General features: G+C 43.8%; 1 protein-coding gene across 1 annotated transcript in view; it reads right to left on the minus strand.

Moving 5' to 3' along the window:
* LOC133411536 (phospholipid phosphatase-related protein type 4-like) overlaps positions 1-16,236 on the minus strand; it is a 200,930-nt gene that overhangs the window by 30,792 nt on the left and 153,902 nt on the right. Inside the window, exon 9 of the mRNA XM_061694047.1 lies at positions 4,283-4,880. Coding sequence (XP_061550031.1) covers positions 4,283-4,880 — 598 coding nt within the window. The remainder of the gene's footprint in view (positions 1-4,282; positions 4,881-16,236) is intronic.

Consider the following 16,236-nt stretch of genomic DNA (forward strand, 5'->3'; position numbering starts at 1 on the left):
CCATGGCCTCAGATTTGGAAATGCTGATTTTCATCCCAACCGCTTTACACTCTGCTGTGATCCATTCCAGTGTGAGTTGAGGATGGCTGTTTGATGAAGCAGAACCACAAAAAGCAGAGATACAATGCTGAGGTCACCAAACCGGATACCCTCAACGCCTTGGCTGTGCCTACGAATTCTGTCCATCAAGGTAATGAACAGAATCAGTAACAAAAGGCAGCCTTAATGGAGTCCAACAGTCACTGGAAACATCCAATTTACTGCCGCCGGTGCGGACCAAACTCCAACACCGCTCGTACAGGAACCAACCAGCCCTTCTTTAAGGGGTACACTACCCTATACTCCTGGAGCACCATCCACAGAAAACCTCGGGGAACACAGTTGAGTCCTCAAAGCCGTCCAGAAGTCGTTCTCCATTGCCTCACTGAACTCCTTTCACGCCCAAATGTTTGTCTCAGCAACCACCAAATCTGCATTATACTTACCCACCAGCTGCCTCTGAAGTCCCACAGGCCAAAAAGCTTGACTGCTTCTTCAGCTTGATGGCATCTCTCACTGCTGGTGTCCACAAACAAGTTCTGTGACTGCACAGCTCTGGTCGGCCCCCTCAACAATGGCTGCACGGAATATGGTTTACTCTGACGAAATGCCCCCCCCCCCCCCGTAATGTGGGCAAAGTTCTGCCGGAGGGGAGAGTTGAAGTTTTCTCTGACAGTGGACTCTGCCAGACGTTTGGGTCTGCCAGGTCGGACCGGCATTTTCTGCTACCATTGGAGCAAACACACCACCAGGTGGTGATCAGTTGACAGCTCCTCCACTCTCTTCACGCAAGTGTCCAACACATGCGGCCGCAGGTTTGATGACACGAACCACAAAGTCGATCCATCGAACGCCGCCCTAGGGTATCCTGACGCCAAATGCATGGACACCCTTATGTTTTATCATGGTGTTCATTATAGACAGTCCGTGATGAGCACAGAAGTCCAATAACAAAGCATCACTCGAGTTCAGATCAGGGGAGCAATTCCTCCTAATAACGTCCTTCGAGGTCTCACTGTCATTGCCCACGCCAGCATTGTCGTCCTCCAGCAGAACGAGGGCGCCCCAATTCCGATTCCCATGTACCGAGGGTACTTCTGCCTCCCTTGCAGTGTTTATTTGGAGGTGCTGGAGAGGTGGGTCCATCAGGAAGTCAAATCTCAGATTCAGGAGGAACAATGTGGTTTTCGTATGGTACCCCATACTCCCTGAGAACCCAGTCCCCCTGATACAGGCTGTTCGGTCCCTGTACGATGTGTCAGAGTTTGGGTTGGACTCCAACAAGGCTGCCCTTTGTCACTGATTCTGTTCATAACTTTTATGGACAGAATTTCTAGGCAAAGCTGAGGCATTGAAGGGGTACGGTTTGGTGGTCTCAACATTGTTTCTCTGCTTTTTCCATATGATGTGCTTCTGTTGGTTTCATCAAGCCGCGATCTTCAACTCTCGCTCAAGCAGCTCACAGTCGAGTTTGAAGCAGTTGGAATGAATACCAGCACCTCCAAATCTGAGGTCATGGTCCTCAGTTGGAAAAGGCTGGAGTGCCCTCTCCAGGTCAGGAATGAGATCCTGCCAAGCGGAGGAGTTAAGTATCTTGAGACCTTGTTCACGAGTGTGGGAAGAATGGAGTGGGTGATTGACAGGTGGATCAGTGCAGCGTCTTAATGATTCGGACTCTTCTGTCATGGTAAAGAAGGAGTTGATCTGAGAGGCAAAGCTCTCGATTTACCAGTCGCTCTACGTTCCTATCCCCACCTATGGTCACACGCTGTCTGTCGTGACCGAAAGCACAAAATTGTAGCTATAAGCGGTCGAAATTAGTTTCCTCTTGAGAAGCTGGGTCACCCGGGCGAGGCTTAGAATCAAGCCGCTGCGCCTCCGCATCGAGAGGAGCCAGATGAGGTTACTTGGGCATGTGTTAAAGATGCCTCCTGGACGCCTCACTGGTGTGGTATTCCGGGCATGTCCCACCCGGAAGACACAGGACATGCTGGAAAGACTATGTGTCCCGGCTGGCCTGGGAACATTTCAGGATCCCTCAGAAGAGCTAGACGAAGTGGCTGGGGAGAGGGAAGTCTGGGCTTCTCTGCTTAGGCTGGCTGCTGCCCCCACGACCCGACCCCGGATAAGCAGAAGAAAATGCATGGATGGATGTTCATCATTGATGTATTTGTTTGTTTTTACATGTATATTAAACATATATTAGACATTTACAAGTTATGTAAATTATGATTATTCATTGAAGGTTATTTCGAACAAGTAGTCCTCAACATGAGTCATTATGCTTAGTATAGCTGTCACATAGGGTTAGGGCTGGGCATCAAGAATTGAGATCCAATTGGAACCGGGACTAATGTTCCGGTTCTACCGGAATCATTAAAATTTAAAAATTTCAGCTCCCAGTTTCGACGCTGTAGTCCGCCCACCCCGAAGAAGCAGCGCCGAAAACCAATGTAGAAGAGTGCACACGAAGACGTGCTTATGCAACTTTACATCACAATGAATTGGGACAAAATTCACATAAACGTCTCACAGTATCACAAACACTAACCTTGTGCCTCATCAGTGGGTAAGGAAAGTAATCAATGTTTATTTTTTATTTACTTAAAAAAAAAAAAAAAAAAAAATTAAAAAAAATCACCGGTGCCATGTGAAGTTACTTTTTGTGCCAAAATGCTGGGTACCCTTCAAAATAAAAGCCTATAAGCTAAAAACAGGAAGTCAAGTTAAAACATCCACATAGAAACCATTTGACGTGATGAAACAGTCCCAAATACCTATTTTAACAATGCTATATTTAACTTTTAGCTGAAACATTAATTAATTAATATTAAGTCAATTGAGTTATTTCCACACACATAGGTTTTTTAGTTCACCTTTTAGTTCATAGGTTTGATATTGATACTGGTTATAAAGAACCCTGAGTCAAATTTTAATTTTAGGATGCAGGAGATAGGCTTACATGGGAGAGGATGACGCGCTGTGGCGACCCCTAAAGGGACAAGCCGAAAGGAAAAGAAGAAGAGTCTACTGTGCGGGCTGCTAAGAAAATGGATGTTCATAATTTGGACAACCTTTATTTAAACCATGCAAACTTTTTTTACCCACAGCGCCCCTAAAAGTATCAGGATCGAGAATCGTTTTAAACCGGAATCGAAATAAAGAACCGGAATCGGAATCGCTCAAACGATGCCCAACCCTACATAGGGGTGTAACAAATCTGTATCAAAACTGAAAATCGCAATTTTCAAATACAAACTCTTGTGTCATCTTTGAAATGGCAGAACTATGAAACGCCCTTTCAACTGTATGCGTCCACTTCACATAGAGTACAGCCATATGTGCTCACAGTGATCCATGCATCCATCCATTTTCTGAGCCGCTTCTCCTGCTGGAGCCTATCCCAGCTATCATCGGGCAGGAGGCGGGGTACACCCTGAACTGGTTGCCAGCCAATCGCAGGGCACATACAAACAAACAACCAGTCGCACTCACATTCACACCTTCGGACAATTTAGAGTTGGCTCACAGTGATACCAAAACTAATATCCATCCATTACATTTTTTTTAAGTTAATGTAATGAAACACAAGCCTTGATTGAAGATACATTTTTTTCATCGATCCTCCTCCAGCTTGTGTCATGGGACTGATTTTTCCAGTGAGCGCAATGATCAAACCTGTGGGTACTCTAAGCTACTCCTGCTACTTCAAGTACACGAGGAGACCGGAAGGGAGGAAGAAACATGGCTAAAGTTAAAGGAAAGTAGAGGCTGAATCAATTGCAATGACTGCTGAGGGATGGACATTCTTTCAGAAATCATGATATGTATAAAATTGTGACCTTGGTGTTTTGTTACAGCCCTACTCTCACACAGGTTTGTGGCCTCTGTGCCACACTCCTGTACAGTATTTGGACAATTTGGCCCTATGATAAGTGCACCTAGAGGAAGTGAAGACAAGAGCATCCCTATATGGACTTTGCTCTTTGTGTTTGGGGACAGCCGTGCTGGAACAGAAATATGCTTTTCCTTAAACTGTTCACTCAAACTAAAGTGGAAGCATACAGTAATATAAAGGTAATAGTAATATGTACAATTAAGATTCAAAGGGGAATTAATGGTCAAGTCCAGCTCCTGATAGATCTATAGTTTTATCTGTATTTAAAAATAAATAAATACCCAGAATGATAGCATAAACACATGAAATTAAAGCTGTATAAATAGGAATACAAATATCATTCACCTGCATGAGTCGTGGCTGACCGCCTGCACTGAGGGGTCTGCAGGGGATGGTGGTCTTTTCCGAAACTCTCATCCACTTTTGTTTAGCAGACCCAACCACATCCAAAGCACTGTCTTCTGATTCACTCTCCTGATCCCTGGTAGTAGAATTTTCCTCCTCCGGAATGTGAACAAGCTGAGAAGATCCAGGACGTGACTGAATAATCATTCTTGGTCCAACAGCAAAGCCAATACCTTCATTCTGGGTCAAGGTTTTTTTATTGGCTATAGGAACACAGCTTGCAGCTATTTTTATATACGAGGCTGGGATGTGGGATCCTTCCTGGCCAGTGGGTGAAGGCAGGTGGGTTCCACCATGGAGCTCTGTATCCAAACCTATGGCAGATGATTCAGAGGGGTAGTGTTGCTGCACATCTCTTTGAGGAGATAAGGAAACTGGTCTTATGCCATCCATGGCCTGGAGGGATAGCTTCCTTTTGTCATTTTTATTCTTCCACTGGCTGAGGAGTTGCTTGGATCGGGTTGAATCCATTGAGGAATGGATAGAGGCATGACGGCGGGGAACGCGACATCCCTCCAATGATGAGGCACCGTGGGACCTGGAGGAAGAAGCAAAAGGTTTTGTTTGTGTGTGTGTATGAGTGTGTGTGTGTGTGTGTGTGTGTGTGTGTATGTATATATATATATATATATATATATATATATATATATATATATATATATATATATATATATATATATATATATATATATATATCATAACTATCCATCTCCATATATATCCATATCTCCATATATATATATATATATGTATATCATAACTATCCATCCATCATTCCATTTTCTGAGCCACTTATCCTCACAAGGGTCGCGGGAGTGCTGGAGCCTATCCCAGCTATCTTCGGGCAGGAGGCGGGGTACACCCTGAACTGGTTGCCAGCCAATCGCAGGGCACATATAAACAAACAACCATTCACACTCACATTCACACCTAAGGGCAATTTAGAGTCTTCAATGAACCTACCATGCATGTTTTTGGGATGTGGGAGGAAACCGGAGTGCCCGGAGAAAACCCATGCAGGCACAGGGAGAACATGCAAACCACACAGGCAGGGATTGAACCCGGGTACTCAGAACTGTGAGGCAGACGCTCTAACCAGTTGACCACCGTGCCGCCAAAATAAATATTTAGTTACAAGCTAAATTAAAGAGGTGGGTCTTGAGCCTGTTCTTAAAAAACAAAAACAAAGAACATGCTCTGCAGCTCTGATATGCTGCACCAAACGGGGAATGTAAAACTGAAATAATGCCTCGCCATGAGTTTGTGTGCTGACTTTTGGAATAATTAAAGGCCAGAGACAGGGGATCTCAGAGCTTGCGGAGCGTTCATATGGTAAAAGGAGTTGTAACAGACATGCTCTCGCCAGATGGCACCATGACCCCCAACCTCGGACTGGGACTGCATCCCTGTCTCCACTCCCCGCTGAGACAGACGCTCACGGGGATACCTGGTTTATCTCACACGGACGCTAAATGAATTACCAGCCAGTCTGAAAGAGTTCATCAAAAGCGGAGACCAGGGAATCCTGACTTCTCACCTGGACTTTAAATCAATTAGCAGCTACCCCAGAAACCTGCGCTCCCAGTCATCAGGAGACCCCATGGGTGTGCAGGACTCAAGATACCAACCCAAAAAGCTTGAAAATCTGCTGGTCCCGCATGCCAAGATAAAACTTCCAAAACAGCATTTGTCCTTTTCAAATGCATCTGAAGACCTCTGGGACAATGGATGGGACATGAGCAACACCCACAGGCGGTGGACAGTTACTGCACCCAGCGACTGAGAGTTACCGCATAGCTTCGCCGAATTTGAATCTTGTGTGACGACATTAACAACGTTGCATGAATTTTCCCAGTGCCTATCACCACACCAATGTCACTAGTGATTGTATTTCTCCTAATTTGAATGTCTGCTGGTTAAATTTGTTTCCCAATTGAATATGCACGTGTTTATCTCAAAACAAACAGTAAGTGTTATTAGTCACTACATAACGTTGAAACACTCCCTGCATGGATTAAACAGGATGTGTATGACAATGCAAAGCTGGAAACTGGTTTCGTTATCTTAGAGCCAATAATTAATATATCCAACTGGTTTTAAACCACAAAATAATCCTAGGAAGGAAAAGTAACATTAGGGGATCTGTCTCCCCTTTGGGGGTACCCCCTTTCGACTGGGCATAAAGGCCGGAGCCCCCCTTTTGTTACGGGCTCTCGGTCACTCAACCACCTTGCAGAAGGCTCAGCAAGGAAGCCCCACCTCTCACCACGAGGTGGCGAGGACACATCAGACCTTTCCCCGCTGCAGGGTTCCCTGCCAGCGCCCTGAGCTACCCTTGCGGGTGCCTGGGCAGCCCACGGGCACGCTCCATTGGGAAGGGAACGGGCAGCGCATGTCTGATCCGAGCTTCTTGTGAACAGTGACACCCACGGGCTTCAGCCGTCCTGCGCTGGGAACTCTTTTCCTTGCTTTTTCTTTTTTTCTTCCACCTTTTTCCATCAAATCCACCTGTTCCCCATACGGACCGGACCGGCCAAACATTTGGGACAACGGCCAGCCTGGCTAAATTGTGTTCCATGCAACGCAAGTCCAACTTGCGGTCTACTAAAGTACAGATTGGTCCATATTTGGGTTTAAATTAACGGGAACAGGAACCCCCAGCTCTATGCATTGTCACTGCGCAGGCTCTTTCCACCCTCACCTCGCAAGTTTAGCCTCCTCCTACCAAGGTTTGTCTGTCCTTTGTTTTGCTTTTTCCTCCATTGTTCCCCTGTAGATTCCCCTGTTAGCTCTCATTAAATTTTCTATAAAAATTCACAACCTGTATCATTTGTGTGTGTTTAGATTCGACAAAAAACCTCTGGTTATCAAGAAATCGTATCTAATTCCTGTAGTAACCGTCAGATTACGAGACATAGTTTTTTTGTCATTTTGTCCTGAGGTTTTACACATCTAAAAAGAGACGTGGTGCCCCTTTTACGAGATAAAATAATTAGATTTTAACGCTTAAACTTAAAATCGCGCGAAACCAGATATAACTTGGGCGTCGCTTCCGGCTTATTCTTTTCTCCTAAATTAATTACGTTTTTATCCAAACCAATATACGCTACAGAGTTCTGAGAGCTAGGATGCCCCGAGACCATTAAGATGTTTAAAAACTAATACAAGAACCTTAAAAATCCTCGATCCTGCAAAACTCAGGGAGCCAATGCAGCAATTTAAAAAATCAGTGTAATATGCTGCCCTCTAGTCTTCATCAGTACACGTGCTGCCGAATTCTGTATTAAAAATGAAATGCTGTTTTTAAGAAGACCAGACAGCAGGGCATTACCTTGATCAATGCTATTAGTCATAAAAGCGTGCATCAGTGTCTCCGTGTTGGCCCGAGAGAGAAAGGGTTGGACTCTGGCTATATTTTTCAAGTGATAAAACCTATTTTTGTGAAATTTTTAATGTATGGGATAATAGTGAGCTCAGGGTCTAAAACAACACCAAGGTTTTTCACATGCGGTGAGGTATATAGAGAAGGTGTTTGTAAAAGGTTTCTCTCTCTGGACTACGTTTCTCTCTCTCAGGACTACGGCTGGGCCAGAAATCAATACCAATATACAGTATATCACAATAGACGTAATCAATGGCAGTAGAAAATACGTTGATAAAATGTTCGATAGAAAAAAAATCTTGAAGAAAAAATGTCACAAGGCATTCTGCGAGAGGCTACTGTCATGAACGGAACAGAGGATAGGACCCAAAAATGCACGATTTAAAAACAAATGGACAGTTTCAAAAAAGAGAGGTTTAATATATGGACAGAGGTCGGTACACAGGCAGGCAATCCAAAAAAAGCAACAGTATCCAAAAACATGAGGCAAAAAGGCGAGGTCGATAATCGGAACAGGGTCTAGTCTTACTGTCAGTCTTTGACGTGGAAAGAAGGAATGCTGGAACGCGACATCAAGGTACAACGAACTGGCGACAAGAAAGAATGAGACACGAGGTTAAATGCAAAGGGTAATTAGGGTGAACGAGGCACAGGTAGTGAAGATGCTCTCAGTAGCAGGTGTGTATGAAACAGGGGGAAGACAAAAACCGGAACACACACCCATGACAGTACCTATTAGATTGCAAAACTCCTTCCAAAATTGCGAAATGAATTGGGGACCCCTATTGGATACCACATTCTTGGAGAAACCATGGAACTTGAATACCTGGTGTATCATTAACTCTGGAGTGTCTTTAGCTGAGGGGAGTTTCGGGAGTGCGATGAAGTGTGCCATTTTAGGGAACCTGTCCACGACTGTGAGAATTGTGGTATTCCCTTTCAAAGCCGGTAATCCCGTCACAAAGTCTACGGAGATGTCTGACCAAGGACGTTGTGGTATTGGCAATGGTCACAACTCCCCAGAAGGACGTTTACGAGAGGACTTGTTAGCAACAAGCATTGACATAATTGGTAACATTCCTTCTAACATTGGGCCACCAAAAGCGCTGTTCGACTACAGATTGAGTCTTTGCAATGCCTGGGTGACATACAGTCCGGTTAGTGTGAGCCCAGTGGTTGACTCTTCCCCTTAAGGTCGGAACCACATAAAGGTTTTCAGGGCAATTTTCTGTGCTAAGAGGGTTCCCCAGTCTCCGCAGTGTCAATGTCCCAAACAAAAGCAGAAACGAAACATAACTTGGGCAAAATGGTTTAAGGGTCGGACAAAGAATTCTCTGTGCAGAAAATGCGCGATAAAGCATCTGGCTTACCATTTTTAGAACCAGGTCGGTAGAATAACGTGAAATTGAATCTAGTGAAAAACAGAGCCCATCTAGCCTGCCGCGCATTTAATCTCTTAGCAGACTTAAGATATTCCAGGTTCTTGTGATCTGTCCATACTAAAAACAGAGTATGTGCCCCCTCTAGCCAGTGCCTCCACTCCACCAAACCCACCTTGACTGCCAGCAGTTCACGGTCACCAATGTCATAATTTCTCTCGGCTGCGGTCAGTTTTTTGGAGAGATAAGCACAAGGATGTAACTTACCATCCTTGAGAGATTTCTGGGAGAGCACTGCTCCTATACTGGCATCAGACGCATCAACTTCTACCACAAACCGCTGTTTGAGATCTGGCAAAGCAAGGATGGGAGCGGAGCTCAATTTAAGTTTCTGAAAAGCTGCCTGACAAAGCGGGTTCCATACAAAAGGTCTGTGTGGCGAGGTAAGATCATGCAAAGGCAAGGCTATAGAACTGAAATTTCTAATTAACTTTCTGTAGAAATTAGTGAACCCTAAGAACCTTTGCACGTCTTTGCGTGATGTGGGACTGGGCCAATTAGTTACAGCATCAACTTTGCAAGGGTCCATCTTGATTTCACCTTGATTTCAATATCGTCTAAATATACAAAAACATACACATTCAACATGGCACGCAGGACATCATTGACAAAGTTCTGGAACACAGCTGGAGCATTAGTTAGTCCAAAAGGCATCACCAAATACTCGTAATGTCCCGTTGGTGTGTTGAATGCCGTTTTCCATTCATCCCCCTCCCTTATCCTAACTAAATGATATGGATTTCTTAAGTCCAGTTTGGTGAAAATCTTGGCTCCCTCCAGGAACTCAAAGGCGGTGGAGATGAGAGGAAGAGGACACCTGTTTTTCACCGTTATGTCGTTGAGACCCGGCAATCGATACAGGGTCGCTTAGTCTTGTCCACAAAGAAAAATCCGGCTCCCGCAGGGGATGAGGAGGCGCGAATAATCCCGGCTGCCAGTGATTCATCCACATACTCCTTCATAGCCTTGTGTTCCGGCCCTGAAAGAGAGAATAACCTCCCTCGTGGGTGTGTGGTTCCAGGCAGCAAGTCAACAGCACAGTCATAAGGTCTGTGGGGTAAGGGATTTGGTCTTGGACTTGGAAAAAACGTCTTTAATATCCTGGTAACAGGTGGGAACTTGAGATAAATCAGGATCCCCAGATGGGGTCTGTGTATTGTCATTAGAAACATAGCCCTGAACATCACATAGCGGCTTGAAACGGTTCTGGGCACAATTGCTGCCCCATGACATAATCTGCCCAGAGGACCAGTCAATGTGGGGGTTATGTAATTTCAACCATGGGTTCCCTAAAATAAGGTCATGATTCATGGCGTCAAAAACATGAAAATGAATGCGTTTCGAGTGAGAATCAGGAAATGTCAATGTGAGTGTTTGGGTGCGGTGAGTGATCTTGCCCATAAAACTGCCGTCTGCAGCATAGGTGTTGCGGTGGCGTTTTATTTGAAAGGTTCTAAGGTGCATACGCCTAACGAGGAGGGAGTTGAGTAAGTTTGCGTCAGAACCAGAGTCAATTAATACAGGTGTATGAATTTCTTAATCAGGAGAGCATAGTGTCACTTGAGGAAGAACCCAGGCAGTGTCTTCCTTAATGAAATTCAGACTCACCTCTCCCATGCCCTTGCAGACACTCCAGTCTGTGCAGTCTCGACAGCTTTGAAGTTCTATCTTTGCTCCATTGGTCCACTTTTTCACCGTCGGGTTCACGCATTTAAGTTCTTGCCTGTATGTTGGTATTACGTCAATTAAGCAGTGATCAGACGAGCCAGAGATGCGCGAGGTATGGCACGGTATGCGTTATTTAGCGTAGTATAGCAGTGGTCTAAAATGTTATTTTCCCTGGTAGGACAGTCAATGTGCTGCTTCTATTTAGGGAGTAGGTGGTTGTGTTTAGCTTTGTTAAAGTCCCCAGGAATAATGAGGGGTGAGTCAGGGTGATTTTTTTTTTTCAATTTCGTTTACTTGTTCATCGAGCGTTAGCAGTGCGCCATTCATGTGAGCTTGAGGCGGAATGTAAACACCAGTGACAATGAAAGATTTGAACTCACGAGGCGAGTAGAATGGCTTACAGTTTTAAAACAGGGACTCTAAATCCGGGCTGCAGTGTGTGCTGAGCTCAGTGACGTCGGTACACCATTTTCCGTTGACATATTCCGCCCATAACTCCATGACGCGGTCTTCCCGCTGAAGATGGAAGCCGGGAAGCATTACGGCGCCATCGGGGACAAGTTCACAAAGCCAAGTCTCCGTAAAGCACAGGGCGGCGGAACATCTGAAGTCTTAACTTGTCTTTGCCAGAAGATGAAGCTTGTCCATTTTGTAGGGAACCCCAATCTGTATCCTCTCTTGCAGAGCTTCACTTGGATGCCGGCGCGCTTCCCTCTTAATCGCCTACGTCTCCATGCGCCATAGACTGCAGCCGCCCCCCCGGTGAGTAACTCGGAATAAACTGAGTGGTTTTGCGAAAGTTGGTGAAATAAAGTTCGGGGTAGACTCCCTGATGTTTAGAAAGTCTTCCCTTGTGTAAGTGAGTCGCGTAATGTCTCCAAAGACGAACGAAAAACACAAAAACGTAGACAATACCAGAGAGCACGTAACCGAGGCGTCCACATGGATAAGCGGCATCTTGAAAAAGTTGTAGGGTTCGACATTAACAGTGGCCCGGGACCACTACGCCACTGTCTCGGGTCACCTAAAATTTTCGCACCCCAAAAATGGCCCAAAACGGCATTTTCAGAGTCGAAATTATTTTATCACCAAAACATCCCATTCAAGACAGGATTTTGTGATGACGCAAGGAGAAACCGCGACCAGCACCCCCTGGCTGGATAAACGGGCACGTATTCAAGTTAGCCTGAAGACGATAGCCGCAACTAACGTCGCTACCCTCAAACAGCAGCTCGTACTTTGGAGCCTGTAGAAAGTTAGCGGCCCATCCTCCATTTTTTTGCGGACCTTGTTACAGTGCCTTCAACTTTTTTTATATACCTACTACACTGTACTTTTGTTGAGTATACTTTATTTGTATTGAACTTTGAATTACAATACATATTCTTTACATCTTTGACAACTGTTGGATTTGTTTGCATTTATTTAGTTATTTATTTTTACTTTTTAGTGCAATGTATTTTAATGGAATCATTAAGATTTTAGAAATTGCCAGCTGAATGCTAACAGTCAATGTAAAACCCTATTGGCAGGCTAGCTAATATTAGCATTTGGTCACAGAAGGGATTTACCTTCAAATCACGAATATTCACACAAAAACGCCAGAGTAACACATACAGACAGGTAATATAACAACAATCTAGGACATATATTCTTCCTAATATCTGAAAAGCAAGTTTATCAACATTATATTGCGACTTTCTTCTTCTACTCTTTTTTTGTAACTCACAGGAAACAAGTAGATGTCACTGATGGTGTAGTGGTGCACTCGCCTGACTTTGGTGCGGGCAGCGTGGGATCAGTTCCCACTCAGTGACGGTGTGAATGTGAGTGCGAATGGTTGTCCGTGTCTATATGTGCCCTGCGACTGACTGGCGACCAGTTCAGGGTGTAGTCCGCCTTTCGCCCGAAGTCAGCTGGGATAGGCTCCAGCGCCCCGTGACCCTAACCAGGATAAGCGGTGTTGACAATGAATGGATGGATGGAGGAAACAAGTAGCTCCAAGCATGCATCGCACCACACTGCCCCAAAGAGGCCAAGGCGCACACAGCAGGAACACCAGATACAGTCATTGATTGCTTCAAAAGACACACATTTTTCCTGACTGTGACATGAAATCAGATTAACTTTAGGTCAATTAGGATTAACAACATTGTTTCTATTTGCTAAATGCCAGAATAATAAGAGGATTTTTTTTAGTCAACTATAATAGGCAAAGACAACACAGTCATCGCTAAAAGCATTGGCACAATTTTAGCCATGAATATATTTCTCTTTTTTTTCAAATTTATTTTATGTTAATATATTATTTAGCTTGTTACAAATTTATTTTCTGGTTGTTCTTTTAAATTACATTTAATGTTATGTTTTGGTAGTTGAATATATATATATTTTTAAATATATGAATAATCAAGTTTCTTAATCATGATTTCAATAATCAAAACTTGAGCTGCGAGCAGCAATTAAGGGCCCTCGCACCCCTGGCCATGTTGGGCTACTGGCCCGTTCGGGTACATCCACATAGTGGATCCATTGAATTGAAATGTGCACCACACTTTTCAGAATAATGTTAGCGTAAAACCGTATATCATTTCATTCCACCACAATTATTTGCAGCACAACACAACAGCGTGGCGAATAGTATGTCGAAAAGCATGTTGCCAGGGTAACAGGATTACATGGAAAAACTTCTAATAACTTTTTATCTTCAATATCCTTAGATGAGAAACCCAAAGCCTTAAATTGATCAGATTAAATCTATGGGAGGAGTTCGTCAAAATATGACCTCTATAAAAGGCGAAAAATGAGGTGAAAATTGAAAGTAAATAGAAAATGGCAGAGTTCTTGTTGGGTTTAGGGTACGACGTTTTTGTCGGGCTTGGGCTGTTACATATTACATACAGCTGTTACATACATTTGTCAAAAACTCACAAACTTTGTATCTTTGATCTTTGGATTCAACCATGCTAAGTCTCTCACCAGTCTACTTAAGTGGGCATTTATCCAGCAGCTTTGTTACAGCTGTTTGTTTTGGAGCCATCATCTTTGAGCATCACAAGTCTCTTGGAGTTGCCTTAAGGCCTCAGTGGCAGAAACGAATCTGTGCGCTTGTTAGTCACTTTGGTTTGACGTAATTTGACTTCTGAGCGGTGATCAGTCAACTCGACAGACTACTTTTGAGTAGAGAGAAATTTCGGATGCGGTGGTTTGCAACAGTGTTTCCTGTGTGTGGTTAGTCTTTATGCACAAAGCAAGAGCTTGTTTAAGCTCCTTGTTCTCAAGGGCCAGTGCGACACTGTCGACGGACAGCGTCGCTTGAACAGTGTTGGCATTGGGGGTGAGGTGTACATTGTGTGGTTTCGCATCCTCAAGCTGAGTTTAGACATCAACTAGGCGGGCTTGTGCAAGTTTCAAACGAGCTTTGGACTCTGCTGGCTGTACCGTTAAGTTAACTTGTTTCTGCTGTTCCGCTTCTTGTCTGAGCCTCATTCGGCTATCCTCCACATCGCTCCATTTCAATTGTGAGACTAAGTTCAAAACTGCAACCGAGCGTTTGAGCGAGATTCTTATCTTTCAACATATTGTGTTTGGCGTCACTTATGAGTTGCATTATGTTAGCATTGAGGGCCTCAATACTAGCATATTTGACAGATTCTGCATAACCCAGGACGAGGTCTTTAGTTTGGTTACAAGCTGTTGTAACGTGTCGAGATTGTCATACTGACTTGGACTTTCTACAACTTTCTCCATAATTGTGTTGCGTGTGCAGTAGTTGTCAGTTGTACGCAACAGGATTGTGACTATTGTAAGCTTGTTTAGACTCGTGAGTCAAATTGAAGTCTGCTACGGTACATGTTAGAGTAACGTTAAGCAAATAACGCAGGATGGGATTGAAGCACTAGACAAACTACGTTATTGTTTTAACAAAACAGTTACGTTATAAATCTCAAACGGGCGGAAGATCAAAAGGCACAAAGCTTCAAAGCTACAACCGTAGCGGTGGTGTTTAAGCAAATGAGCGAAAATGGAAAGCTGTTAAAGCTAATAAAAGCAATAGGTTGTGTGTAGATGCAATAGCTTAGCGATTATGCGAGCTAGCTGGGGGCTAACTAGGTAACGCGTGACGTTAGGTTAAAGATGGCAACCGCATGACTAAGTCAGCCTGATTCCCAACTCAACAAATCCTCTTGTTTAATTATTACAGAGAATGAGGAAGTGGATTTCAATTTACAGGACATTCTGAGTTTGGACACAAAAAAAAACCTGAAATAACCTTGTCAATAAATGGGAAAGAAATGAAATTTCCTTGCGATACAAAAGCATGTAGGGAAAAGATCCCAGGTTCCAAACTATCGGGACATAAGGCAATAGTTAAATCTGCAAATAGGCAAATTACTTTTGCCATGGAACTTGAGCCTGTGTGGATTAGAGACCCACAGGGGAGAACTTGTAGAATGCCAATTTTCGAAGTCCCGGAGTGCCCTGTGAATTTGTTGGGAAGAGATGGCTTATTCCAACAAGGACTTGTACTCGTTCCATCATCAAATGGAAATATTGTAGTGAAACGAAAACATGAATTAAAAAGAGACAACCTCTATATGACACTAGAAAACAGAGAGAGTACATTCTATTACACAATCAATATCCCAGACAAACCACCGTTAAACATGGGAGAGGCCCTGTTGTCTGCAGCCTTGCAGCTTATCACACAAATAGAAGATAAAAAAAATAATAATAATAATGAGCTGCATATAACACTGTGGTACAAAAACACGCCAAACCCAGACCCAGTATATGAAAACAAGTTACGACATGCGACACCTGATAAAATTACTGTAGATTATCTGTACTCAGACAATGAAGCAAAAGTCGCGGCAGGAATTATTTTACCGGAGAAATTAAAGGAACTGTATAAAAATACAAGTGTCCCACGTATTTCATTGTGCAAAGATTATGGGTCACAATGGAAACATGTGGGAACATTAATGAAACAAGGACAGGAGACAAATGATTGGCGACAAATAGAAAACAAACTGGAATACAATGCGTCAGCTGGTATAATCAGGAAAGCGATGTTTTGGACAATGCAAGCTGATAAAAGGAGACACATGTACCCTGTATGATTGGACCAAATGATCCTCACTGAAATTGATGAAAAAATATTGACAACAGTTCCACAAGAATTATGGTCCACAGGACCATTCGATGTAGGCCTTATTAAAGGGGCTTTACCAGTACAAATTAGACCCAAAACAGAATATAGACCAGGGGTCAATATACATTAAAACCGTATGCACATGAAGGGATCAAACCGGTAATTGAAGCACTACTTGAAGCAGGAGTTATAGTAGGGTGTCCAGAATCACCAAGTAACACACCAATTTTTCCCATGAAAAAGGCCCCAC

This window comes from Phycodurus eques, chromosome 13 (genome assembly GCF_024500275.1).
Source record: "Phycodurus eques isolate BA_2022a chromosome 13, UOR_Pequ_1.1, whole genome shotgun sequence".
Taxonomy (NCBI): Eukaryota; Metazoa; Chordata; class Actinopteri; order Syngnathiformes; family Syngnathidae; genus Phycodurus; species Phycodurus eques.